This window comes from Typopeltis vanoorti, chromosome 18, assembly GCF_054136105.1.
Source record: "Typopeltis vanoorti isolate ZY-2024b chromosome 18, IOZ_Tvanoo_1.0, whole genome shotgun sequence".
NCBI classification, from domain to species: Eukaryota; Metazoa; Arthropoda; class Arachnida; order Uropygi; family Thelyphonidae; genus Typopeltis; species Typopeltis vanoorti.
In genome coordinates, this window is record NC_143566.1 from 22780796 (window position 1) to 22807756 (window position 26961).

At 35.4% G+C, this 26961-nt stretch overlaps 1 protein-coding gene across 2 annotated transcripts in view; it reads right to left on the minus strand.

Annotated features, from left to right (window-relative positions):
* Positions 1-26961, minus strand: part of c11.1 (maestro heat like repeat family protein c11.1) — a 763927-nt gene that overhangs the window by 175768 nt on the left and 561198 nt on the right. For both annotated transcript variants that reach the window (XM_090407949.1, XM_090407950.1), the window contains exon 31: positions 26125-26386. In XM_090407949.1, coding sequence (XP_090264075.1) covers positions 26125-26386 — 262 coding nt within the window. The remainder of the gene's footprint in view (positions 1-26124; positions 26387-26961) is intronic.

Here is a 26961-nt window from a genome sequence, read left to right on the forward strand (position 1 = left end):
ACTCTGCATTGCTCTCCCCAGTTTTGCATCATCTGCAAACAGCTGGATATCACTAGTTAAACTCAACCCAATATCATTAATATACAAATTGAACAACAATGGTCCCAAAACTGCCCCCTGCATCACACCACTGGTGACCTTTCTCTTTCAAGATACTGCACCCCCATATACAGCTTTCTGATACCTACAGCCAGTCACTGACCCAACACAGAAGTCTGTTATCCAATCTCATCTGTTTCAATTGATTTAAGAGCTTGTCACGTGGCAGTCTATCAAAAGCCTTTGCAAAATCCAAGTACATCACTGTATGTGCATCTCCCTTGTCTTAGGTATTTGTTACCTTGTTATAGTACATAAGTAAGTTAGCAAAACATGATCTCCTCTTAACAAACCCATTTCTGTATCCTACTTCTCACCAATCTCTCCAGGACCTTCACTACAACTCCAGATATACAGACCGGCCTATAATTTGAAGCTACAGTCTTATCACCACCTTTATGCAGTAGAACAATTTTATCCTCCTTCCACTCCCTTGAAACCTGTGCTGTTGCAAAACTCTTATTAAACAGGCATGCCAATGCTACTGCCAGTTCCCAGGAACGTTCCCTTAAGATGTGTCATCAAATCCTATCACCTTATTAACATCAAGGTTATTTTGACTAAAATTAACACACGTGAACCACAGTAGTAGGTTTTTTATTACATAAATATTTCGTCCTAGGTATCTTAGGACATCATCAGTACAGTAGAACAATACTAGGAATGACACAAAGGATAGGGTGCATATGTACAATGGAATCCAAATTGCATGCAGTGGCATGTTGCAGCCTGAAGTTAAATTAAATTGAATTAAATAAAATTAAAATTAAATTACAGTTTAAGTTATTTTAACGCTTATATAAAGAAGGTGCTGAAGCCCTACTTCACAGACCAAATCTAAACCGCAATGATGTTCTTGCCATCCCTAAAGCATGGGAAATTGTCATACAAAATTGTGTAAAAATAACTTAACTGTAATTTAATTTTAACTTAATTCAATTTAATCTAATTTAAGTTCAGGCCGTAACACGCCACTGCACGCAATTTTGATTCCATTGTACGTACGCACGCTATCCTTTGTGTCATTTCTAGTATTATTCTACTGTACTGATGATGTCCTAAGATACATAGGAAGAAATATTTACGTAATAAAAAACCTACTACTGTGGTTCACGTGTGTTAATTTTAGTCATGAATTCTCCACAGGTTTCTCTATATGATCAAATCAAGGTTATTTATTTCCTAAAATACCTCCTGCTCACTCACAATTAAGCTATCCTCTCCTATGTCCTCTACACTTAGGTTCCTCATGATTCCACCCTAATCAGGATGAAACACCCTTATAAACTGATCACTGAATTCCTCAGCAATGTTTCTGCAGCAGTTACCATTCTACCACTTCCATCCCTTAACTTCATCTTTCCATAATCATTCTTCCTTCTACTTGCCACATATCTAAAAAACTCTCTAGGGTTTTTCTTAGCCCAATTTGCCAATTTAGGCTCATACTCTACTTTTATTTTCCTTACTAACTGAGTCACTCTCCTGTCTTGTTCTTTATATTCTTCATGTGACTGATTATCATTATTCATTTTGTACTTCCTCCAAAGTACTTTCTTTTTCCAGAATTCATGCTTAAGCTCCATATTCATCCATTTTACACCTACTTATTCAGCCTTTTGGCCTTTGGGATACATTCGTACATTGATGCTGTTATGTAATTCTTTGTAAGTTCCCATGCAGCATTTATTTCCTTACTGCTTAACTTCTCGTTCCATGTTATAGCTCGAAGTTGTCTCCTAAGCTAGTCATAATCACCAGTCTTATAATTCCACATATATCCTTTCCTCGCAAAAGTCTGTATATGACTAGTCACAACACAGGTGATTACTTCATGATCACTTTCACCAACTGGAGGAAAATGTGAAACATTTTCTAACAATTACATCCTATGATGAAATGATGAGATCTAGAACTCGTGATCCTCGCATGGCTTTCTTTACGTGCTGCCTGAGATAGTTATCTCTCAAGAATAATAATATAATACGTTGTAGAAGTCATCTTAAGAATGAGGGCTTGTTGGGGCATAGATTCGAATTATGGTCACTACTGTACCCTAGCATGTTGTATTTTTCAACGAAGTTGCATGTTCATGTCCGTTAAGTTCTATATTATGTTTAATTTCTATTTCTGTTTGATCAAGAATCTTACTCCATAATGAGCCTTGGTTTCTTTTGCCATAATAAAACAATATTCTATTGAATTTAGAAATTCAGAGCAGATAACTGACTTCAGGCAGATTATCTGCTCTGAATTTCTTGTGATTTCAGCAAGACCTAAGACGTCCTCCCCTGTTTCCAGTGCTTTCTCCAAATCATTTTTGAAGATTTTACATTGGAATTTTAGGTAATTATTTTCTCTCTATGCAAGTTGAGGTTTGATACTGTTGCATATTTTCAAGGTGGGATCTTGGCTGAAGCCACTTACATGACCTTATCATCCTAGGAGACAATTGAGGTGATATCAGTGAACTGACAACTTAGCTTCATATATGAGGGCTGGGTCTGCTCTCCCATAGTGACCCAGTCCCTCTTGGGAGAATGTGTGTGTGTGTGTGTGTGTGTGTGTGTGTGTGTGTGTGTGTGTGTGTGTGTGTGTGTGTGTGTGTGTGTGTGTGTGTGTGTGTGTGAACTACACTTCATCTGGCTGTTTAATCAGTCTGGCAAAGGTGACCCTACCAGGAGCTTAAGCTCCCAATGGTATAGTTCTTCAGGTCACTGGAGCATTGAAACCTCCTTATGTAAGGTGGTAGTCCATGGAGATTTGCAAGTATACAATATATTTAATGGCCCTAATCCCATAGTCACATTATAAAAAATTTACACTTAAAAACATCTTTTTTCATAAAGAGAAATGTGGAGGTTATTTAGAATGTAAAAAATCTGCTATAAATAAATATACATATTAATCAAATAATTTAAATAAAATAATTTATTCAGTAAACTATCATGCAGGTCTCACGTATAATTCTTCACAGTGAGATGACTATATAAAAAGGGGTATATGACAATAAAGCTGTTAGGTGGTAGAGCAATAAATTAAATTTGAAGCAGGGAGGGATTTGAGAGATCCACATTGTTTAGTGAATAAACCATCATAATTCATGTAATATCCAGAAGAGCTCAGGAAATCAACGACATGATATCTAAAAAAAAAATGGATGTTCAAGTAACTCCTGGAAAGGCATTTTCCTACACATGAGTGCTCCTGTGGCACAAACATCAGATACATGATTTTCATGACCATCACACAGGAGTGCTTCTCATGGCACCTACCAGGTCCTATGAATTTAATTAACAAAAATACATAAAAGATATTTTATGTTTTTAAAAAATATTTTTATACTGATCTCCACATCATACAGATATCATAATACTATATGAAATTAGCGAACATTTAACTTAATATGGAAAAAATCATGATTTTTGGCAGCAGATAACATCTAGAAAAAATAATTTGGAATTATTTATCATGTGCTGATATGGCAGCTAACAACTGGTTTTATGATATCGTGGAACTATCATGTAATGTGATAAAGCTGCATTATTCAAATAACTATAAAGTTTGGGTAGTTACATAAAAATCAGATGAGTGTATCAAAGGTTATAGCACACTTTACAATATAATAATTTTGGCTTATGTACAGTAGATGCATAATGTTTTGCCTAATTTTGCTATTGCATATGTCTTAATGAAACCAAACTTGAAATGATTCAACAAATTTTAATAGCGATTCTGTCAGCCAAATTAGCTGAGCGATGGCATTTCTGATCTCTAATCATGAAGTTGTGGATTAAAATTCCACAACCCGTAGTAGACATGTTTATAAAAAAGACTTTAGATGGTAGATGATTTTCATACTTGGTGCAACCATCACCCTATTTACTGGAGGCTAAAGTATCATTGGCTTAAAGAAGTATTATGTTTAGTCTGTAGTGTAAAATTCCATATTAACTACCCTTTAGCCTACTCAGGATACTAAATATGCCAACCTGTTGTAGGTAGGAGTGGCATAAAAAATACGAGCCAAACAAGGGAGAAATTTCATTAAATTCCATCTAGTTACATAAAGAAGAATTAATATAAACTTAATTCTAAATCTTAAATTTTATTACATTTCATCAGTCAGAGAAGTTATTACAATATATAATTTTGGAATGTTTTACTCCTTTGTGAAAAGACTGAAATGTCTTTTCAATTTTTGTATGGATTCCAAATGCAATTTCAATTAGAAATCCCAAACCAGAATACAGAAATAACTTGAAAGTGGATGGATAGAAAAGAAAACAAATCTTAAGAGCTGCTATGTATCTTTTTGAAATGCACTGGACAGAAATGGTTTACAGTTGTCATAATCTGTGTATTATAGTAAAGACTTGATTCCAAGCATAGCAGAAGCAAAGAACAAGTAAGGAAATGATTATAGATCATCAGGTACAGGCAAATTTCATAATAGCCTTCTTCTTTTATAATAGCCAACTGTAAACCAGTGAGATCGTTCCTATTCACAACATTCAAACCTAGTTCCTTTTTTTTCTGCTATTAAAGCGGCGAAACTATAATTATAGGAGGGAAAAAGAAAAAAATGCAAATTGTTTTAACAATAATAACAAGTAACAAAGTGATAATATATACAGAAAGGAGTTTTATAATGCATTCTTCACAGTAACATCATGCATTATCTCAACCAAACTGACCTAATTGGAATGACTCAAAAAATTTAACTGAGATCCTAAATACCAAAGTTCATTAAATTTCATCAAGCCAGGGAGGAATTATTGTTTTAAATAATTTTACAATAAAAATGGCCCAAAAATTATAATTTCATAATAGTGATAAATATTTGTGATAAAGCTTTATTATTATTATTATTATTAGACACCTCCAGGGAGTTCAAAGACTCATCGAGGGAGGGTACCTGCTCTACAGCTCTGTCTCCGCCACTCAATCCACCAACTGAACGTAACTACACCAACTAAACCACCACCACTAGTATTTCCAAAGACAGTTACAAACTCCTTTTGGCTGGAGAGCGGATACGCTAACCATTCGGCCAGCTTTGCTGGTAAAAAAATAGAATGAGTATGATAAGGAGGTAAAATCTTTAATAAGCAATCTTGAACTTAGAAATAGTTCATCAATGAGCTGGTTCATGAAACCATTTATATTCAAGAGTATGTGAAATTATTCAGAGTCAAACATTCAATTGCTGATATTTCTGTTGGTTTAGCAAGGACTGTCATAATATAAAGTGCATCCAGAAAGTAAGGTCAATTCAGAATTTACTGCCAAATAAAATATGGGAGAGGGGTCGCACATGTGTGGTAACACAGAGTGACTGATTAGCTAGCTAGTTGACCATTTTACTTTCATTCCATCATCTTTTGTTGTCTTCCATGAATAGTTTATAAGTGCTGTGATAACAAATTCTGCCAGTTGCAAAGTTTGTAGTGTGATGCAATTTTCATTGGTGGAAACAATAGTGCTGTAGAAATTCAATGATGATTGTGTAAGGTTCAAGGACCTAACATAATGAGTAACAGTAAAATTATTATTATTATGTGACACCTCCAAGGAGTTCAAAGACTCATAGAGGGAGGGCACCTACTCTACAACTCTCCGTCCCCACCACTCAATTCCCCAACTACAGCAAACTGCATCATCTACATCAACACCACCTACTGCCTGCAACCCCTAGTATTTTCACAGACAATCACAAACATCCATGTTGTGATTCGAACCTGCAGCCTTTTGGCCGGAAAGTGGATATGCTAACCACTTGGCCAACCAGGCTGGCCAAAATGATTAGTAAACTTTGAAACTTACAGCACTCATTATATATTATCTGTAGAAGACAACAAATGATAATGGAATGAAAGTAAAATAGCCAACAGCTAGCTAATGAGTCACTCTATGCTAACAAGCATGTGCAACTCCTCTCCCTTATCTTATTTGGCAGTAAATTCTGAACAGAGTTACATAACTGTCTGGAAACTGTCCTATTCAGAACAATGAAACTTTTGTAAAAAAACAAAACACGAGTATGTCAAGTGGGTTATTATATTCACCAATTTTGTGGGTCCTACACATAATTTCTTTTACCTGCCATTAAAAATGGTTCACCAGAAAACCAAAATGGATATGACAAATTTCATTAGCAGTCTTCAATACCAAATTTCAATTCTGCATGCACAGAATTATTTTGCAAAATTCTGTGAATAAAAATGCACTGTTTGAAGTTGAACATGACACACGAGATAAATTCCTGTATGTATCCTAAATTCCATACAGCTAGAACAGATGTATTGTAATACATAACTTCAATGTTATTTGCCCCTTAGTATCACTGTACATGATCTGACTGAAATGGCTCAATCAATTTCAACTTTGAGCATTTTGTGAAGCATGCCTAACCACATGCAGGAAGAAAACCAAAAATGAATCACCAAGATTTAACAGATAATGAAGCACAGGTACCATATGATTAACATAAATAACTGGTTGGTGCTGCTTTGTGTATATGCTAGTATTTTTTTTTTTTTTTTAGAAAAAATTAACTTGTAGTCACTTTCCCAGAAAAATTACCTTATACATTTTTAAGATCATATATTTTAATTAAATTTTACTGCAATACGGCCTAAAAAAATAAATAAAATCAACCTCTGGGTCATCCATGGCATTACAATATGCTATAGGTTTCCACTTTTATAAACAAAACCTTTAATGTCTGTGAATATATCATCAGATCATCAAATTCCAGATATTCACTCTTCAAGAGGTATACATGGTAAACTTTACATTATTATTAAACTCCTGTTCACAATTTTCCTCCAAATCAATCAACTGCTTGTCAGGGCTCCAAGACTATCAGATCTTATATTTTGGACTTCGAGGGCATTTCTAAACTGATGGATTGCATTCTCTTAATAGTACCCTATTCTTTAGGTTGGTTTTAGGTTGGTTCTTTCCATTCATCTTATCAAATATCTGCTTTGCTAAACCTTTCCCCATCCATTCTAAGGTGGTATGATCACCTTGCGGGTGATCATAATATCTTAGATTAGTGCTAATTACCCATTTGAATATATTCCATCTGGAATTCAACAATCAAGCAATGCCTTCTGATTTATGCAATTCAGTCACAGTAAAATTTTATTCCTTCATATTTTGAGCCTTTCTGGTTGCAGGCCGTGGTTGGCCAAGTGATAAGTGTACCCACTCTCCAACCAATAGGCTGTAAGTTTGAATCATACCGTGGGTATGGATGTTTGTGATTGTCTTTATGTGGGGGATGAATATCATCGCCCAGTGTGAGACCACCTCCCTACTTATTGGAGGCCTGAAGTTGCTTAAAGTTCCATGTTTAGTCTCTAAAGCAGAGTTTCTGGACTATATAAAAAATAAATAAAAAATACAAAAAATATATAAAATGATAAAAAATGGGGAAAGAAATCCTTAGCCCACCCACACTACAAATATACTACAGGGTTACTAATAACCTTTCATGATATTGTGCCATTGACCCTATATAATTGTTGTGATTTGAACAGCTTTTCTTTCTGAGCGCTCTATCCTTTTCCTGATCTACAAGTCTCAAGTACAGATCCTTGTTATATCCTAATGAAAATATGATCCTAGACGTCCTGATCTGGCCTGAATACAGCTTTTCTTTGGTAAGTTTCTCTTGCACAATTTTTTTTAAATTCTATTCTTAAAGTATGCATACATAAATCTTTCCTGGAATACTCAGTAAAGAAATTGATCTATAATAATTACATTCAGCTTTATTTCCTTTTTTTATAGATGGGTGCAGTGAGAGCTCTACTTCCATTATTTGGAATTTGCCATTCATACAATGTTTTCTGAATTATGCAATTTAGCCACAGTAAACATTTTATACCTCCATATTTTGAGCTGACTTTCTTGTAGAGTAACCTTCTCCAGCTACCTTCCCTATTTCATTGGATTTTTTTTTAGTTTCAAGTATTGGTGTATCTACTCTTGATTATACTTTCTTGAATATTTTCTACCACATTTCTGACATTGCTTATTTCAGTTAACAATCTTAGAAAGTAATTACTCTAGGTATCCAGAATATCTTTAGTAAAAGAATTTGATTACTTTTATAGCACTCTTTCCTCCATTTAAGAAGTATGATGTATATCATGAAGATAGAAAAGCAGAAAGGAGACTTGTGCTTGATGATAGCATGGGAGTTATGTATTGCATGACAGAAAGGGGAGGGTGCTATTGATGACAGCAAAGGAGTTTTGACCCTGCAAGGTGGAGATGAAACAGGCAAATAGCAGCACTGGCTCAGAGGTAGCGATAAGTATAATGTGAGGCAGTAGTGGACAGGTTGAAATATTCAGTAGATGTTGCTATAGACTTCTCAATGCAGAGGGAAAGTAAGAAGGAAACGTAGAGGCTAATTAGCCTAGAAAATAGGTGATTTTACTTAAATATAAAGAGCCAATAGGCTTCAGACTGGAATGAAGAGATGGCATCTCAAATGAGAATAAATTTCTAGAGTTTTAGAGGGAATGCAAGGATCGAGGGAATTGCATCCGATCATCTCAGCACAAGATATTATAAATAGGATGCTGAATCTCACTCACTCCAACTAGTGAGAGTGACCATAAAGCTGGTGTAGATAGTCATATGGTCATATGAGGACTTCTGTGAGTTAAAGATAAATGCAGAAAGTACAAGACTGGTGATTATGAAAAGCTCAGAGACAGCTTGCAGCAGTATCATAGAATGAGGATAAGAAAGGAGATGAACACTGCTTGGGTGCTATTCAAGAACTATCTAGCAGAAGTAATATCTAAATGTATTCCAAGGGTTCGAAGGTTAAATAGAGGAACAAAGAGATTAAGCATGCAGTCTGGAGGAAAAAGGCATATGGAGGTAGTATAACATGACTGGTGCTAATCAGTTGCATACAAAGAGCAGAGGAGGAAGCTGACTCACTTGATAAGGGAAGAAAAAGTGCAGTACGAACAGCAATTAGCCAAAGTAAAAACCTTACAGTTCTTTCAATATGTGGCTAGTAGAGAAAACATGGTTAAGGAAGAATGATACTTGCTGGTAAAAATGGTAGAATCATAATCACTGCAGTGAATATAGTTGATATATTAAATGCAAATTCCGTGAAGTTATTTCACTTTGTGAATGAATGTGACATCATGTAAGGCTCGAGTGCAATTGAAAGGTAGGATGGAGTAATGAAGAGTGCACATGGAGGTATATGGAAAATTGCATAAAGAGATGTTAATAAGGGAGTCGGACTGGATGATATATCACCACAGGTGATGACAATACTCCAGGGAATTAGCAAATTCCTTAATGCTATTTTGGACCAAATTATGGAGCAGCAGAAAGAGGACAAAAGTTTTATACCTCATAAGGAAGGTGATAAGACTGAGATTTCCAATTATAGGTCAATTTGTGTCTGTATGCCTGGAGTGTGGCTAAAATGCTGGTGGTTAGTGAGGATCAAGATCCAGAATTGGATTGACAACAGTAGCAGCATGCTCTTTGAGGAACAACATGGGTTTGCAAAAGGAAGATCATTTTTTTTTTAGCAAACTACTTATATATTATAACAAGGCAAATGCATTGGACACCGAAACACATACACAGCAATATATTTAGATTTCACAAATGTTCTTTGATATACTGACACATGACAAGCTGATTAAACTGGAGTGGATGTTGCTGAATAACAGATAGGCACAATGGATTGGAATGAATGTCAGATAGGTATTAGCAAGATGATTTGTGTATGGAGGAGGAGTATCTCTGAAGAGGTGTGTGTGTGTGTGTGTGTGTGTGTGTGTGTGTGACTACTGGTGTTCCCAAGGATTCTGTTTCCAGGCTGTTGCTGCTTTATTTATATGTTATGATACCAGACAAGGATTGAATGAGGAGATGCAGTTGTTTGTAGATTATACAAAGATGGAGGATAGAAGGAACTGGATGGAAGGATGAGTATTACTGATGATATCTGAAGAATTGCAATCTGCAAAAAGTTAAGGAGCATTTTAAGACTGAGGGTGATAGTTCACCTGAGGCTGTCTTGTGTAAGATAGACCAACAGCACAAAATATATTGCTGATTCCATGAACATTCTGCCACTATTTTAATTTGTAGCGGCAGAATGACGAGTAATAAAAGAGGGGTGAAGTGAACAACAATATGGTTTTATTGCTTCCACCTTCCCTTGCTGTTTTGTCAGATTTGAAGTGAACATGTGTTATCCACATGACCACATTTCAACCAATTGCTTGTTGTTTATTGATTTTTATTGTTGAAGGTTTTCCTCCTTCAACCAAGGCTCAACATATCTTCAGAAGTGCTAAGTAATACTTGTACAAAGTGTATTGTGAGTTAACCCTAATATTTATATATTTTTTGGAAATCGTGCGACAGAAAGATAAAAGCAAGCTGACAATTGAGTTGAAATGCTAACTCTCTTCAACCGAATTCCACATGTGAAACTGCCATATCAACATTCATTATATATATATGCATATACACACCATATATATTTCCTAGTTTTAACACGTTCGGTTGAATTTTATTGCTGCAGAGCAAACTCATTCACATCTAATTAATAACAATAGTTTTTAGTTAGATACCGTGTTTGTCAGTGCAATATATGGCTTTGCTTGAGTCTATACAGCATAGTTTCTGTATGAGGGGACATGTGATTCATTAATTAGTGTCATTTTTATCCCAGTTGTCTCTAATTGCACTATTTGTTGAGAAATATATTACACAGACTGCTGGTACTTATTCACTGACATAATAAAAAGTACTTGTTTTTCTTGCCTCTGCAATATAGTGGCTATTGGGGGAGGGAAAGTTACTATCACCCAGCTCTGAACGTGTTTCAGCTTTTTTTCATTTTCGAGGTATATGCGAAACTTTTTAATTTCTTTTTTCGAAAAGTAAAATCAGTGGTGCGAATATATGCGAGGGCGAGTTATATTCGAGTAAGTATGCTATTTAAATTATGGATAAGTACATTGGTACCTTCTTTAAATGGAAAAATAGCTCGGATGACAGTGATAATACAAAATGAGTTTGTAATGACAGTTTGTGTGTAGTTTCTGAAGAGAAAGAGGTCTGTAATGAATCTACAGAAACACAGAATTCCCATCAGTTGCAATGCGATAACATTAATACGCTGAATGAAAGGAAAGATTTGCTGGACACTCGACCAGTGGATAGCATTCAAAGGTAAATATAATTGGTTATTTTGTAGGAACATTTTTCTGTTTTGTGACTTTTCTGCCTTTACGGTAAGTATGCCTACATTATTGTGTTATTATTCAAAACTGTAAACAATTGTTTACAGTTTTGAATGTGTATATAAAGTCAATATCAACAGTAGCCTGATTACGAATGCATGATGAAAGGGAGGGAGGTTTGGAGCTTCCCCGGATAGTATTCAAAAGGTAAATACAATTGGTTATTTTGTATAGGGTCCCGAAATTTATTAGTTTAGAATTTATTAGTTTAGAATCTTTCCACTGGGAAAGAGTTGGTGTCCACCTAAAAACTCTGAAACAGAATTTGGAAACATATTTTCCAAATAACTTTTATAAGAAATTTCTGTGGGTTCACAATCCATTTCAGGCTTGCAGTCATGAGAATGACCTTTCGTTATTGAAAAAAGAACAGCTACTTGAGCTTTCAAGTGATAGTGGGCTTAAAATGCAATTCCATGATTTTGGTTTGGCTCAATTCTGGATCTCGCCTTCAGTGAGAAGTGAATTTCCCGAATTATCTGAAGAAGCACTGAAACTCGTCATGCAGTTTTCTATAACCTATCTCTGTGAGAAAGGATTTTCATTGCTCCTTCAAATAAAAACAAAATACAGAATTCGTCTTAGTGTGTGTGTGCTGATCTTCACCTGAAGTTGACCAATATTGAGTCAGATATCCAGCAACTCTGCAAGGCCGAGAAGCTCATCCATCTCATTAAAAGTAAATAGTAACATAATTATATCATATTTATTTGTTTAATAAAAATTAAAATTTTGTTTCAATGATGATACACTTTTAATCATTTACTTCCAAGTTAATTATGTTTCCATATATATTCAAAACATGCTTTTAGATTTATTATTTTATAAATGGCACAGTTTTTCCCAAATGTTGGTAATTCCCACATGTTTTTTAAAAACTGCATAACTTAGTGGTCCATAGAATTGGTTTAGGCATTTTACTGGTCCTTGGGCTTAGAAAGGGTGAGAAACACTGCTATAGAACATTAGTACCACGGTTGAGCTAAGGAATTTTTTTATTTTTAATTTTTATCAATTTCCATTATTTCTATATTTTTTTCATTTATTTTTTAACTGGTTTAGTAACCCTGCTCCAGAGACCAGACATGGAATTTTTTCAAGCCACTTCAGGTCTTCAATAAACAGTGCAGTGGTCTCACACAGGATGATGAAATTCAACTATCAGCTAAAGACAATTACATACATCCAAGTCCATGGTGGGTTTCGAATCTGCAGCCTGTTGATTGGAGAACAAATAAGCTAACCACTCAGCCAACAGGTTAATCGTGGACAGAGAGTACGTTCAGAGGGAGCATTTCAAAAGTTGGCAGAACAGCTCCTATGATTATTTGAGTGTTGAAGAATATATTGACAGGTAGATAAGGAGGTTATTATCCCTTCTATGATATGGACTATGATATGGCCTAGCCATATGACTACTATGCAAAATTTGGTCATTTGTGTTTTGTAGGAATGAGGAGGTGGTAAGGAAGATCCAGAGATGAGTGACCAAAATGGTGGAAAGTTTGAGTAATGCTCTCTATGAGGATAGTGTATGTTGCAAAGTTTAGCTGACAGATAGAAAATTGTAAGTTACTAAAAGGGTTGTATAAGACTGACATACAAAAAAATTTTCAATATGGTGAATAGGGAAAAAACTAGGGGATCATCCATCAAAGTTGTATAACAGCATTTAGAAAGGATGTGTGAGAACAAGAATTTTTGCTTCAAGAATGGAATGGATTGCCAGAAGTGGCTGTGATGATACTCTGACAGTGAATTTAAGAGAGATACAATAGGTATTGTGTGAATAATGGTTAGTGTGGACCTCCTGCAATGAGGCTTCTGATTCCATGGAGGTACCAATAATAATTATGAGGAGTAGAGCAGATGGTGTGGTTTTACAAGAGGATTTCAACAGACTGGGTGCATCCAGTGATGAGAATTGCAAATTCAGTGCTGCCAGGTTTAAAAATTTGGGAGCAAAGAAGAGAGAGAAAGGGATCTGGGAGACTAAGGACCTAAACCAGGTACAAATTGCTAAATTTTGTGAGGACAGTACAACTTATTATCCCAATGATGTGAAGGACATTGAAGCATAGAAGTAAGAAGATTATGGGTCCAATGTAAAAGACCTTGATCAGGCCATATATTGATTACTGAGCACAGATTTGGTCATTCAGTTTTCAGAAGGATGAGAAGATACTGAAAAGGGTACAGAAATGATTAACTAAGGTGATTTCTAATATTTGGAATATTGAGTATGAATAAAGATGAAGGAAATACATGTTGAATTTAGTGGATAGAAGGGTGGGGGGGGGTGATTGAGGCATATATTGGGTAAGAGGTTATTACCAATTTTAATGTGGAAGAAGTTTTCATAGAATAGAGAGTAAAAAAGGAAGAATAGATAGAGGCTATCCCAGGAAGCCATATAACGAGGGCAAGTGAGGAGAGGAGTGGTAGGCAATTAGAATGTGTTTAAGGCACAGTTTAATGAATTCTGTGAATCATTTGGCTCCAAGGCAGTCTGATTATAATAATGAAAATTTCTAAGCTTTTACAATAGCCTCCAGAATGCCTTCCTATTATAACCAGAATCTTCCCATGAGTTTCTTTAGCTACTTTTAAATACAGCAAAAGGCTGTATTTAAAAGTAGCTCTCTCAGAGTCAGGCATATACTCACTTATTTGCTAGAAAGTTTTGATGCTTTCTTCTTTTCCAGGACTGCTTCTTTAACTTCTTAAGTACCATGAAATGCAGATTTTTCCATTCTTCCTATGCATTTAAAGCTGAATCAATGGTTTCAAAGTTTGCAAAAGAGACTCTTAAGGATTCATTCTTGTTTTCAAACATCTATTCTTCAAACATTTAGATGTTTTCAAACATCTAAACATTCTTTTTAACCCTTTCTCACATCCTATTTCAGATCTCCTATATATTATTATTATTATAATACAGGTATTTCCATGGAGTCAAAGACTCATCAGGGGAAAGCTTTATACACACAAAAGCCTTTCTCTAAATTTCTTCACTGTCACAGAGCATTCCATTCATTCACTGCTCTTCAAGCAAATCTATTCTGCCCACCCTAACTAACTGCATGCTTAATAAACTTCCAGGGATGGGTCTCTAGTTCTGTCTATTTCTCATGCATTGAAAAATTTCCTTTGTATCAATCTTATAAGTTTCTATCATGTCTCCTATTTTCTGCATTCCAACTAAACTTTGCAATCTATACATCTTCAACCTATCCTCAGGGAGCACTCCACAGACCTGGATCTGAATCGTCTCCACCATTTCCTGATCCCCAAGACACCCATGTGGCCAAATCTGTGCATGATAGTTAAGATGGGAATCACAGCCTTATATAGAGGGATAATAAGTTTTCTGCTTCAAAACAGAAAGTCAAACTTGAATGGATGTAAATTTAATAGATGTAAATCTTTTCACTAAAGTATCGAAGTCCCAGTACATTGACAATGGAACACAAATTAAAATGCAGTAAAAGAATTAATTTTAAAAGTGCCACTACAGCTAAGACAGCAGATGGTCAGTAAATTCCTCAGGAATTTGCATAACCTAATACAATAATATTTTCCATAAAGGAGATAACCTGAAGGACATCGGATCCCCCCCCCCCTATCGTTTTTAATTATGAATTTACTGACTATCTGCTGTCTTATGCTCTACTGATATTTTCAAAATTCTTTTATTACATTTTTTCTTTCCACTGTTAACGTACTGAGGATGACTTTGATACTTATGCAAAAATTGTGCATCTATTAAATTTACTTCCACATAAGTTCCAGTTTCCATTTTTAATTTCCGCAATTAACCTTTATTTTTAATTGTGTTTTTCGACATCAATTTTGGTATCATCCTGAACCAGCAAGAAGATGTCACTATCAACAATAATATAGGCAATGATTTTCAGGCGCAAACTTTGTTTGCTCTCACTGGGATAAAGGATTAAACTAAATTCATTATAGTCAAACCTAGTGATAAATAAACTTTCAACAATATAGGCAATGAGACTTTTATTATTATAATTATTATCATCAGACCTTCTGTGAGTCAAGGACTCATTGATAGAGGACATACATCATCTACACCAGCTAATATACCTTCCCTTAAACTCATTCACACTAGATGTACTCACCATTTCAACAAGCAAACTGTTCTGCTCAATCAATGCTCTGTAACAGAAGAATCTAGCTCTTACCCACCTCCTTAACCACACACAAATCTAATTTCTACAGATGCTTCCTGTCCTCTCCTCCCTTCCACATAATGAAAATTTTCATCAACTGATATCCTATAATACCCTTTTAAAAGTTTATAGATCTCTGTCATATCACTCCTCTTTATCAATGCTTGCCTTGCAGTACACTCAATCTGTTCTCTCATAATCAACATTCCATAATCCCGATATTATCTTTGTAACTATTCTTTGCACCATTTCATAGATTCTTTATCCCCTTGGAACTCTTGAGACCAAATCAGCACAGAGTAATCCAGATGGAGTTGTATCAAGGCCTTATAAAGAGACAAAAAATGACTACTTATCCATACACTATCAAGTTACACTTCGTCATTGTAATTACTCTGCAAGATGTATTTGCAACTTTTGGTATATGATCTTTGAACTACAAATTACTATCCACTAACTCCAAGATTCCTACTCTCAGCTGTTTCTTCAAGCACAATCCCACTAATATAACATACTACTGGAAATCTCATCACACCAAAATACATAACTTTGCACTTGCTAACACTGAACTGATAACCATTTTTATTTGCCCAATGTTTCAGCCTATTCAAAACAACCTGTAAGTGCTGCATATCAGCATTCCTAATTGCCATTCCTATCTTCACATTAGCAACAATTAAACATCTCCTGTCAGGTCCTTCTCAATATCATCAATATACAAATTGAATAACAATGGTCCAAGGACTGATCTGCGTACACCACTGGTCACCTTAATTCTGGCAGATTCATCACTCATATACTATTTTCTGATGCATGTCTATAGTAAACTCACTGTTTGCTGCTAAGTATAGCTTGTCTGTGAACATGTTTTATGTGGGTTCTTACCAACTCCTCTAAAAATCTTCACAACCATTCCAGTGGTACTGATAAAGTGGTAGTTAGACATATCAGTTTTTGCACCATCCTTGAACAACGTTCTTTTAGCATACATGCAGTATCCTATCTGTTAACATTGCTGAATTCTTATCCAAGGTATGGAGTAACTCTCGACCCCTCCTTCTCATATAACCTCTATGTCTTCAGCTGGTATACTGGAAGCCCTATGCACCATCTTGCATACAGCAGGTTGATAGATGTTAGTGAGGTGAGCACTCATTATTTGAACAAGCTCATCTGCTTCTTATACAAGGATACTGTCTAATTCAGTGAATTTGTTGTTCTGCCTTCATTCTTTCTTTTGCCCATCCCATTTGTTCTTTGAGCTCCAGGAGCATATTCAGATATTGCATCATTCAAGCATCTTTTCAAAGCTTCCCATGCACTGATGACATCCTTCCTGTTTTCAGTAAATGATATCGTAAGACCAAACATATATTCTTCTAAGTTTGTCATAATTTCCAGCTCTGAAGTTCAGCATCTAATCTGTCTTGATCAGAATATCGACATCTATAGCTACTTCCCAGGTCAGTATGCCATGATCACTATCACATCTTTAACTGAAACCACTGATGATACTATGATCAAATCTTTGATCTTGAGTTCCTTCTTTCCATGTTGCTTGAGAAACTTGTCTTGCAACAGCTCAATACATTTTCCTTCATTTTTATCATGAATTTTCTCTGCTCCCAGTCAATGTTCAGATAATTTAATCACCCATAAAGATTACTCATTTGATGCCCATCAAAGTAATTTGGTGGTGCATTTCATCATTCATGGTAAGTGAACTGCCAGATCTACAGAAACACCCCACAATAATTTCATCCTGTTAGCCTCCTCACTAGATAGCTTCAAACCCACTGCTTTATGAAACATTGCCAGAGTTGTGGACACCTTAGCCATGAACATACTCATGATGGCAACAAATTCAATCTCTGTTTTTTTTTTTTTTTTTTTGTATACTTATATCTACAGCCCAGTTGCGTAACTTTCTTCTCCTCACACACATGCCCACTCCTTCACCAATTCATCTTCTTAGTGTGCTATCTTCTATCGAAGGTCAGCGACCATCTTGGCGAACAAACTGCGCTCTTGTGCTAATCTGAGCAGTTGTGCACTGCTCTTTCCTGTCCACGTCTTGATGTTGTCAAACCATGATAATCTTTTTCTTCCTCTAGTTCCTTTGCCACCAATTCTTCCTATCAAAATAGTTTGTACAAGTTGTTTTTTTGCTGTTTCTCATGATGTGGCCAAGATATGATGTTTTTCGTTTCTTGATTATTTGTACAAGATGTTTAGTTTTGCCAATGGATTTTGAGACATCTTCATTGGTAATTTTTTCTGTCCATGATATCTTTAGCATTCTTCTGTATAGCCACATCTCAAAGGCTTCGATTTTCTTGATGGTTGTCACCTTCAATGTCTATGTTTCAACTCCATAGAGCAGAATAGACCACACGTAGCATTTCAGCATTCGGCATCTGACTTCCATGTTTAGGTCTTTATTGCAGAATAGTGTTCTCATTTTCATGAAGGACTGCCGTGCAACTTCAATCCTTGTCTTTATATCTATTTCTGGATCCCACCGTTCATTAAGCCAGCAACCAAGATATTTATATCTTGACACTTGATCAATATTTTTCCCATTGAGTGTCAGTTTCATTGATGAGGCTGGATGTTTGCTGATGATCATGTATTTTGTCTTGTTGATGTTTAGATTTATTCCCATTCTTTGGCTTTCTATGTATGCTCTGTCAGTGAGCTTTTGGAGATCCATAATATTATCTGCAATTAGCACGGTGTCATTTGCATATCGAAGGTTGTTAACAATCTTTCCATTTATTGTGATTCCCTCTGAACATTCTTCCAATGCTTTTTTAAAGATTACCTCTGCATATATGTTGAACAGGAGCGGTGAGAGCACACATCCTTGTCTCACTCCTCTTTTGATGTTAATATCACTGGTGGTAATGTTGTCTAATTGAACGATAGCTGACTGATTCCAATACAGATTTGTTATTAGTCTTATGTCTTGTTCGTCTAGCCTTATTTGTTGAAGCACTTCTATTAAGTTAGTGTGTCTGACTTTGTCGAATGCTTTTTCAAAATCTATGAAACACATAAAGACAGATTTCTGTTTTTCTATGCATTTTTGTATCAATATTTGGGTACAGAAAAGGGCCTCTCTAGTACCAAAACCATTCCGAAAGCCGAATTGTGTTTCACTTAGAGTTTCTTCACTTTTTCTATAAATACGATTCTGAATTTCTTTCAAAAATATTTTTAATATTTGGCTCATTAGACTAATAAGTCGGAAGTCACCACAGGAATTCGCTTTGGGTTTCTTTGGGACGGTGATAAATGGACAATTCATAACTATGCTAATTGGAATTCATATCATTATCATGGTTGCATACCTTAGGCTGAACTCACACACACAGGAGCCTCTGTAGCTCATTCGGTATAGACCATAGGTTCCCAAAGTGAGTGGTACTGCCTCCCCCCCAGTGGGCGCTGAAGCCTTCTAGGGGGACTATAGTGGAATCAGAAGCATTTGGGGAGTTCAGGCGGTCTAGGGGTCGGTGGCTCTTTATAGAATAAATGAATAATATATATTTAAAAATTAATTATTTTCGTGATTTTGCGTTTAGATAATCATTTAAAATTTAAATATTGAATTTTAATTCATCTTATGCCTGTCTTACGCGATCAATTTTTTTTATCAATTTTCTATTTCAATTATTTAATCATTTGAAAATTTACCATGTCAGATAGAAATAGATATCAATTTTCTGTGTCAATGAGAAAACTGAACGTGTCATACAGGATATTTTAACTTCTATTTTTTATGAAAAATATGAATAAATAAAAAATGAATAAATAAATAAATAAAAAAATTTATTTATTCATTTTTTGCTATTGTAAAAATTGATCGTGCCATACAGGCTTTAGTCTATCCACGCAGCAGACGAGTCTTAACTAGTAGTATGTCGGTCAACTATTACATAGGTAATTCACTCAATTCAGCATGTTTTGACAGGAATATGGGTGAGTGCAGTGGCTTGTTCAAAGCACGAGTACGATGGTATCGCAAACAAGTCAATGCATGCAAGTCAATTCAGCTAGATTTCAAATCTATAAATACCAGTGGTTTAGGAAGAAGTTTCATTATTTTTTTGTGTGCTTTGCCAACAATCATCAGTCGAAAGTGTGATAGATAAGTGGAGTCACAAAAAGTGTAAATTAAATCTTTTATTTTGTGAATATTTTTGCAAATTTTATTACTTCATTATGTCTGAATATAAGAAGAAATGTCGACAGTACAGTATTGAGTATTTGAAATATGGTTTTATTCAGTCTCAAATATTTGAAATATGGTTTTATTCAGTCTCAAATATTTGAAATATGGTTTTATTCAGTCTCAAATATTTGAAATATGGTTTTATTCAAACTGTTATAATGGGGGTGTTACAAAATTTATGTCTTGCAAAGTGGGCGGTGGCCTGAAAAAGTTTGGCAACCTATGGTATAGACAAAGTCCTGGCTTGATTCCTGTCCGTGATGTGAGGCCTTTATCTGGTCTCTTTTGACGAAAGGTGAGTTAGCAGGTCTCATATGGAGGTAGGGTTTTTTTCACCTGGAAACTTGGGTTTTTCGTCCCCCAGAACAGGCAAACCAGCCCAGTGAACACACACACACACACACACGATTACAGTCAGGAATACTCAAGACCCAACTATGGGCTTGATTTGTCAGCTATGTGGGTCCCGAGACTGGATAAAATTAGGGAGGAGTGGATTCAGATGGTGCCGTACCTCCCTGTAAAAGGGACTCATGGACATTGTATCATCATATGAAATCAATAAAAATAAAACTCACACATTTCTCAATGTCTCTCCCATTCCCCCCTTCCTTCATAATAATCTAGTTTCCCTGACATCAGTTCTCATCCCAATAAATAATTTCTCCAGGATCGTCAAATGCATTCAACTGCAGGTCACCCCTCTCATCAAATTCAACCATACATCCAAAAATTCAGTGCTATCATATCATGGTAATAGACTAAAATTTTCACTCCCTCACTTTTTCCATCATAATATATAGACACATTTACACAAGAATATTATATTTTAATTTGCCAATATTTCAGTCTGAAAATAACAGACTATCTTCAGTGGCTACATAGCAACAGTTTTTTTTTTTATCAAGGTGGAATACCAACAATTGATCATTCAAAAGTAGAACGAGCCGCTTGATGTGTTGTCACGGCATTTTTTCAGAAAGATGATCCTCACTCGCAACTTACCTTGTATTACTGATAGTTTACCTAATTTACTGTTTTTTTTTGGTAAAGTTTTCCCCGTGAAGGAAAACCAATAAATTAGGTAAACTATCAGTAATACAAGGTAAGTTGCGAGCGAGGATCGTTTTTCTGAAAAAAATGGTGCAACAACACATAACGGGGCTCGTTCTACTTTTGAATGATCAATTGTTGGTATTCCATCTTGTTTAAAAACTGTTCCTATGTAGCCATTGAAGATAGTTTGTTATTTTCAGACTGAAATATTTGGCAAATTAAAATATAATATTCTTGTGCAAATATGTATATATATTATAATCTTAATATCACAAATTTCTCTAAAGAATCAAATTCTCTTCCTTCACGGGGAAAACTTTACCAAAAAAACCAGTAAATTAGGTAAACTATCAGTAATACAAGGTAAGTTGCGAGCGAGGATCGTTTTTCTGAAAAAAATGGTGCAACAATACATAACGGGGCTCGTTCTACTTTTGAATGATCAATTGTTGGTATTCCATCTTGTTAAAAAACTGTTCCTATGTAGCCATTGAAGATAGTTTGTTATTTTCAGACTGAAATATTTGGCAAATTAAAATATAATATTCTTGTGCAAACATGTATATATATTATAATCTTAATATCACAAGTTTCTCTAAAGAATCAAATTCTATTCCTTCACGGGGAAAACTTTACCAAAAAAACCAGTAAATTAGGTAAACTATCAGTAATACAAGGTAAGTTGCGAGCGAGGATCGTCTTTCTGAAAAAATGCTGCGACAACACATCACACAGCTCATTCTACTTTTGAATGATCAATTGTTGGTATTCCATCTTGTTAAAAAACTGTTCCTATGTAGCCACTGAAGATAGTCTGTTATTTTCAGACTGAAATATTTGGCAAATTAAAATATAATATTTTTGTGTAAACGTGTCTATATATTATAATCTTAATGTCACAAGTTTCTCTAATGAATCAAAATTTTTCCATCAATCCTTTCATATTCTCTCTCATACTGTATTTAAATCGTGCATTTTCTCTCCAAGTGAATTTGTGGACATCTTTATGCTGGAACATTGCATTAGTTATTACTAGACTATGTTCTGAATAGAAATCCAGCTAGTTACCATTATTATTAAATTTGTCTTTTCTTTAAATCTTTCCAAAACATCTCTGTATGTCTAGCATTCATTTCTTTTCTGCTAGTCAAATCTCCAACAAGAACCAGCTTTTCTTGTTTCTTTATGTCAGATGCCTGCTCGTGACTCCTCTTTTTGTAGAACACAATCAAATCCTATTGAAATTCCAATTTTGAAATTTGCTCATGTTCCTCTATTTGAAACTACTGTCTAGCAGTGAAAATGTTTATCATCATGTTTGAATACTGTAGCTATTACTTAATAGCAGTTCAACTTTTTTTTCACTGATACTTCTCACAATGATGGAGTTCATCTTTAAGTTTGTTAACATTAAGTTTTAGTTTATTCCAACGACCAATGTTTCAGTGTTCATTCCCTGATGAATATGGCAGGGACCTTGTTTAGTAGCATAATTCTCCAGCTGGCATGAAATTTCACTACCCAGACCAGTTTCGATCTTTATTGAGGTCTCATCAGTGGGAGCCAGACCCACTTATAGTATGTTTCGTTTTTCATTTGAACAGCCTTGGCACATCTTTTGGAAAACCAAGGTTTAGTTAGGGAATGGCAGGTCAGAATACCATATGGAATGTATGTTTCCATGACAGTTAAGATTACTTTGGTCTGGACAGTGATCCTTCTCATAATGCAAAGCATTATACATGTCTGCAAGGAGATGTGCTTTGCATTATGGGATACTAAGGCAAGTGATGTGAAGTCATACCATCTTTACCACGAGTTGCTCCAGTCCTGAAAATACTTCAGGTACAAACTTTGTTTGCTTACACTTGGATAAAGGATTAAACCAAGTATATAATTTCTTGGTATTTTTAATTTATAGTATAACCAGTTTAAAGTGGAAAAACTTTAAACAACTAACTATCTCTAATCCAGAGTATTATAATAATAAGGTGTGTGACACCTTCTGGCAACTCCTATATAAAAATATGACTTATGCATTACTTCAACCTTGGTATTATACTTCGACCTTTATTGAGGTCTCATCAGTGGGAGCCAGACGATGAGACCTCAATAAAGGTTGAAACCGGTCTAGGTAGTGCCCTTCCCATAATGCAAAGCATTATACATGTTGGCAAGGTGATTGCTTTGCATTATGGGATACTAAGGCAAGTGATGTGAAGGCAAACCACCTTTACCATGAGTTGGCTCAGTCCTGAAAATACTTCAGGTGCAAACTTTCATCAACAAGAACTCATTCCTCCTTTAGAGCTTATACCCAAGCCTGAAATATAAATGCAAAAAAACAATCAATGCTTCCAAAACAGAGTTCTAAAAGACTAAAAAGCAGGAAATTAGCAGCCTGTCCAAACACCAGCCAAGCCTTTTGGTCTCTAACCAAAGCAATTGGTCATAACTTCTGACCAACACTATTGCCACCCCTATCATACCAAGATAGCTCTATTGTGTTGTCACCTACAAAAAGGCCAATCTCCTAGCCTCACACTTTGCTTCCAATGCATGCATAATTGACAATAGTAAATGTCCCCAACAATTCCAGATGAGCACATACAATGCCCACTATATCATTTTGCCAGAAAGAAATCAGTAAAATACTGTCCAAATTAGGCACAAAAACGTCACCTGGCCCTGATAGCATTCCTCCAATTGTCCTGAAGGTTTGTGCACCAGAACTGATTCCTCTCCTATGTCAACTGTATATACTGTCTTACTCCACTGGTATCTATCCCACAGTATATATTCAACCCATTCCCAAGAAGAGCGACAAGACACTGCTGTCTAACTACTTCCCCATCTCGCTCACCTCAGTCCTCTCTAAATTTCTTCCATTACTCTCTAAAGTAATGGAAGAAATCATCAATTTCCAACTCCTACACTACCTTGAAGGTACCTGCCTAATAAACGATCATCAGTATGGATTCCATCGCTGCCGATCAACAGGAGATCTCCTTACATATTTCACCCATCTCTGGTCAAATGCCATGGAGAAATTTGGTGAATCTCAAGTTGCACTTGATATCTCTAAGGTGTTTGACCGGATCTGGGACAAGGGCTTACTAAGCAAGCTGCCATCGTTTGGTATATCTCAAGACTTCTGTAGTTGAATTGCCAGCTTTCTGTCTAGATGCACCCCTATGTATGGTGGTGGATGGTTCCTTATCCTCTCACCATTCAACTAATGCCAGGGTTCCACAAGGTTCTGTCCTCTCACAACCCTCTTCCTGATATATATCAATGACCTACTTCAGCTGACTTCCAACTCAATACACAGTTTTGCAGATGACAGCACATTGCACTCCTTCCTTTCTTTTGATAAACCTTACTCTACACAACTCACATCAACCACCACTGCCTTCAATTCCGATTTCCAAGCCATCCTCCAATGTGGTTCAGTTAACCTAGTCAATTTCAATGCTAATAAAACCCAGTTCTATCTTATTTCTCATTAAAAAACCCCTCATTTTCTTCCAGTATTTTTGACAACATCCAAATTTCCAGACAATTTGAGATTTCTCTTCTTGGAATTATCCTGACATCAGGCCTCTCCTGCCATAAATACATCACAACCATTGCATCCTCAGCTTCTAAAAAACTAGGATTTCTCTTTTGCTCAAGACGTTACTTCACTCCAAATTAACAGCTGTTAACCTTATACAAATCACATATCTGCCCAGTAATTGACTACTGCTCTCACACATGGGGTGGGGGACCCCAAAAGCTCCCTTAAAATGCATGACTCAATACAGAGGGCAATCAGACATATTAATAATCCATCTCTTACCAACTCATTCCCCCCCACTTTGGCACAGATGATTGGATTCTGCACTTTGTCTATTCTACAAATATTTACATGGAAAATGTTCATCTAAAATAGCATCAATAATTCCCCCACTTGGTACTAAGCGCATTGGAACATGTGCAAATGCTGCTCAACAATCCATTCACGATGCATCTTGAAACCCACAGAAGAAGTTTCTTCTCCTCTCCTTCATCCCTGCAATTGCTGTACTATGGAACGTCTCCCCCCCCATTGTGTTCCCCAAGGAATACAATATACAGTAATTTAAATCAAATGTGAACAAGTAACTTCTTTCCCAACCCACTATCTATACATGGCACTAATGTACTATACGTTGATCAACCAACCTCTTGTGTATGGGCCCAACATAAAAAAAAAACAGAAGTGTATATATTGTTATTATTATTATGTGATAACTCCAGGGAGTCCAAAGACTCATCGAGGGAAGGCACCTATTCCACAACTCTATCTCCACCAATCAGTCCACCAACTAACGAAACGCAATTACATAACACCATTTACTGCCCTCCTCCACGACTATTATTTTGACAGACAATCACAAACATCCATGCCCACAGCAGGATTTGAACACACAGCCTTTTGGCTGGAGAGCAGGTTAGTCTCCCCCCCCCCGATCCCAAGTGAATGTTATGTTGTTTCAGGGCTGAATTTTCACTTTTCTCAAATTTTTTAATGAAAATAGTGTCACACTGGAGATACTTCAAAAAGTAAAGAACCAGGATGTTTTTAATGCAGCTAGTAGGTGTTTTGATTGCAAAATCATATATAAGACACATGTACTATCATAGCCAATATGGAATTTAAACCCATCAGCTAAATTTAAAATGAATATCTCTCATCTTTAGTTCCATATAAACAAATCGTTATGTAATAGACTGGACACAATGTATTAAATCAGAACTCACATATGATCCTCAGCCTACCTCCCTTATATGATTTAGTTGTCTTTCAGTTAACTGGAATACTTTTTAAACAAGTAGTATTTAAAAAAAATACATGAACAAACACTTAAAAACAGGTAAGACATCAGATCCTCACAAAAACTGATTTCAGTTTTTGTGAGAACACTACCTAGCTTTATTGATTAAAATAAAGCATAAGTTGTTACATAAAAATCTCATTAGAAAAAAAAAGTTCTATTATTTAAATAAAAATGATGCATTTCACTTCATGTATCAGAACTAATTAATGATTTCAAATACATAGTTCTAATATTAAGCCTAAAAGATGTTTAACAGTATTATGCTAATAAAATTCAATAACCATTTTACATTTTATCTAAAAAAAAAAGGAGAAAAAATGTTAATAATGTATGATAAAACTAGTACTGGAGATTTGTACCTGCTCTTGATCCAGCTGCCCAACAAAACCTAGGCCTCGGATGCAAAGTTTCCGAACAGTCTGGGATGAATCTGCCAACCGGCCAAGAAGGGTATTCATTAAAGGTTCAGTGAGTGCACTTTTGTAATCATACTTGTGCGTAAGCAATTCAGCAAATAAAGCCACAGTAACAATTCTTTGTGTTTCGTAAGGACTACTTAATAGTGGATTCAAAAATGCAACAATTTTTGGTATATGCTGAGAGCAGTGAGCACACAGAGCACTAAGAAAAAAGAAAATTATTCATTTAAATAACAATTGTTTTAGCTAAAGATAAAGTTCGGATATAATGAGCATTTCTGAAAGTAACTAATTAATTTAATATGAGTCTGCAGTTTCCAAATATTTCCAAAAAGAATCATCTACATAAATCTAGACTTCCCTTAGAAATAAAATAATGACTTACTTAGGCTGATAATTAGCACAAAAAGTTCATCCAAAGCTTATAAATTTATCTGAAGCATAAAGAAAATTAAAAATAAATAAAAAATATTTATAGTGCAACATCATAGCAACTAGCCAGGGAGCTTAAGCCTCGATAATGAGAAGGCCAAGATTTCAAACTTATTTCAGAAGTGCAAAGTTTTGTTTCCAATTACCTGTGAAATGAAAAAGAATTTTTATACATCTAAGCTGGCTTTATTTAATACAGATTCATATAAAGTAACTCTGCTGTATGAAGTGTGTGTGTTTATTCATGCTTTTTTTCCACTCCCATGTCTATTTTCCCTATACATTGCAACATTTCATGACTCTTACTAAATTCACAATTGAAAGACATCATTTAATACAAATTCA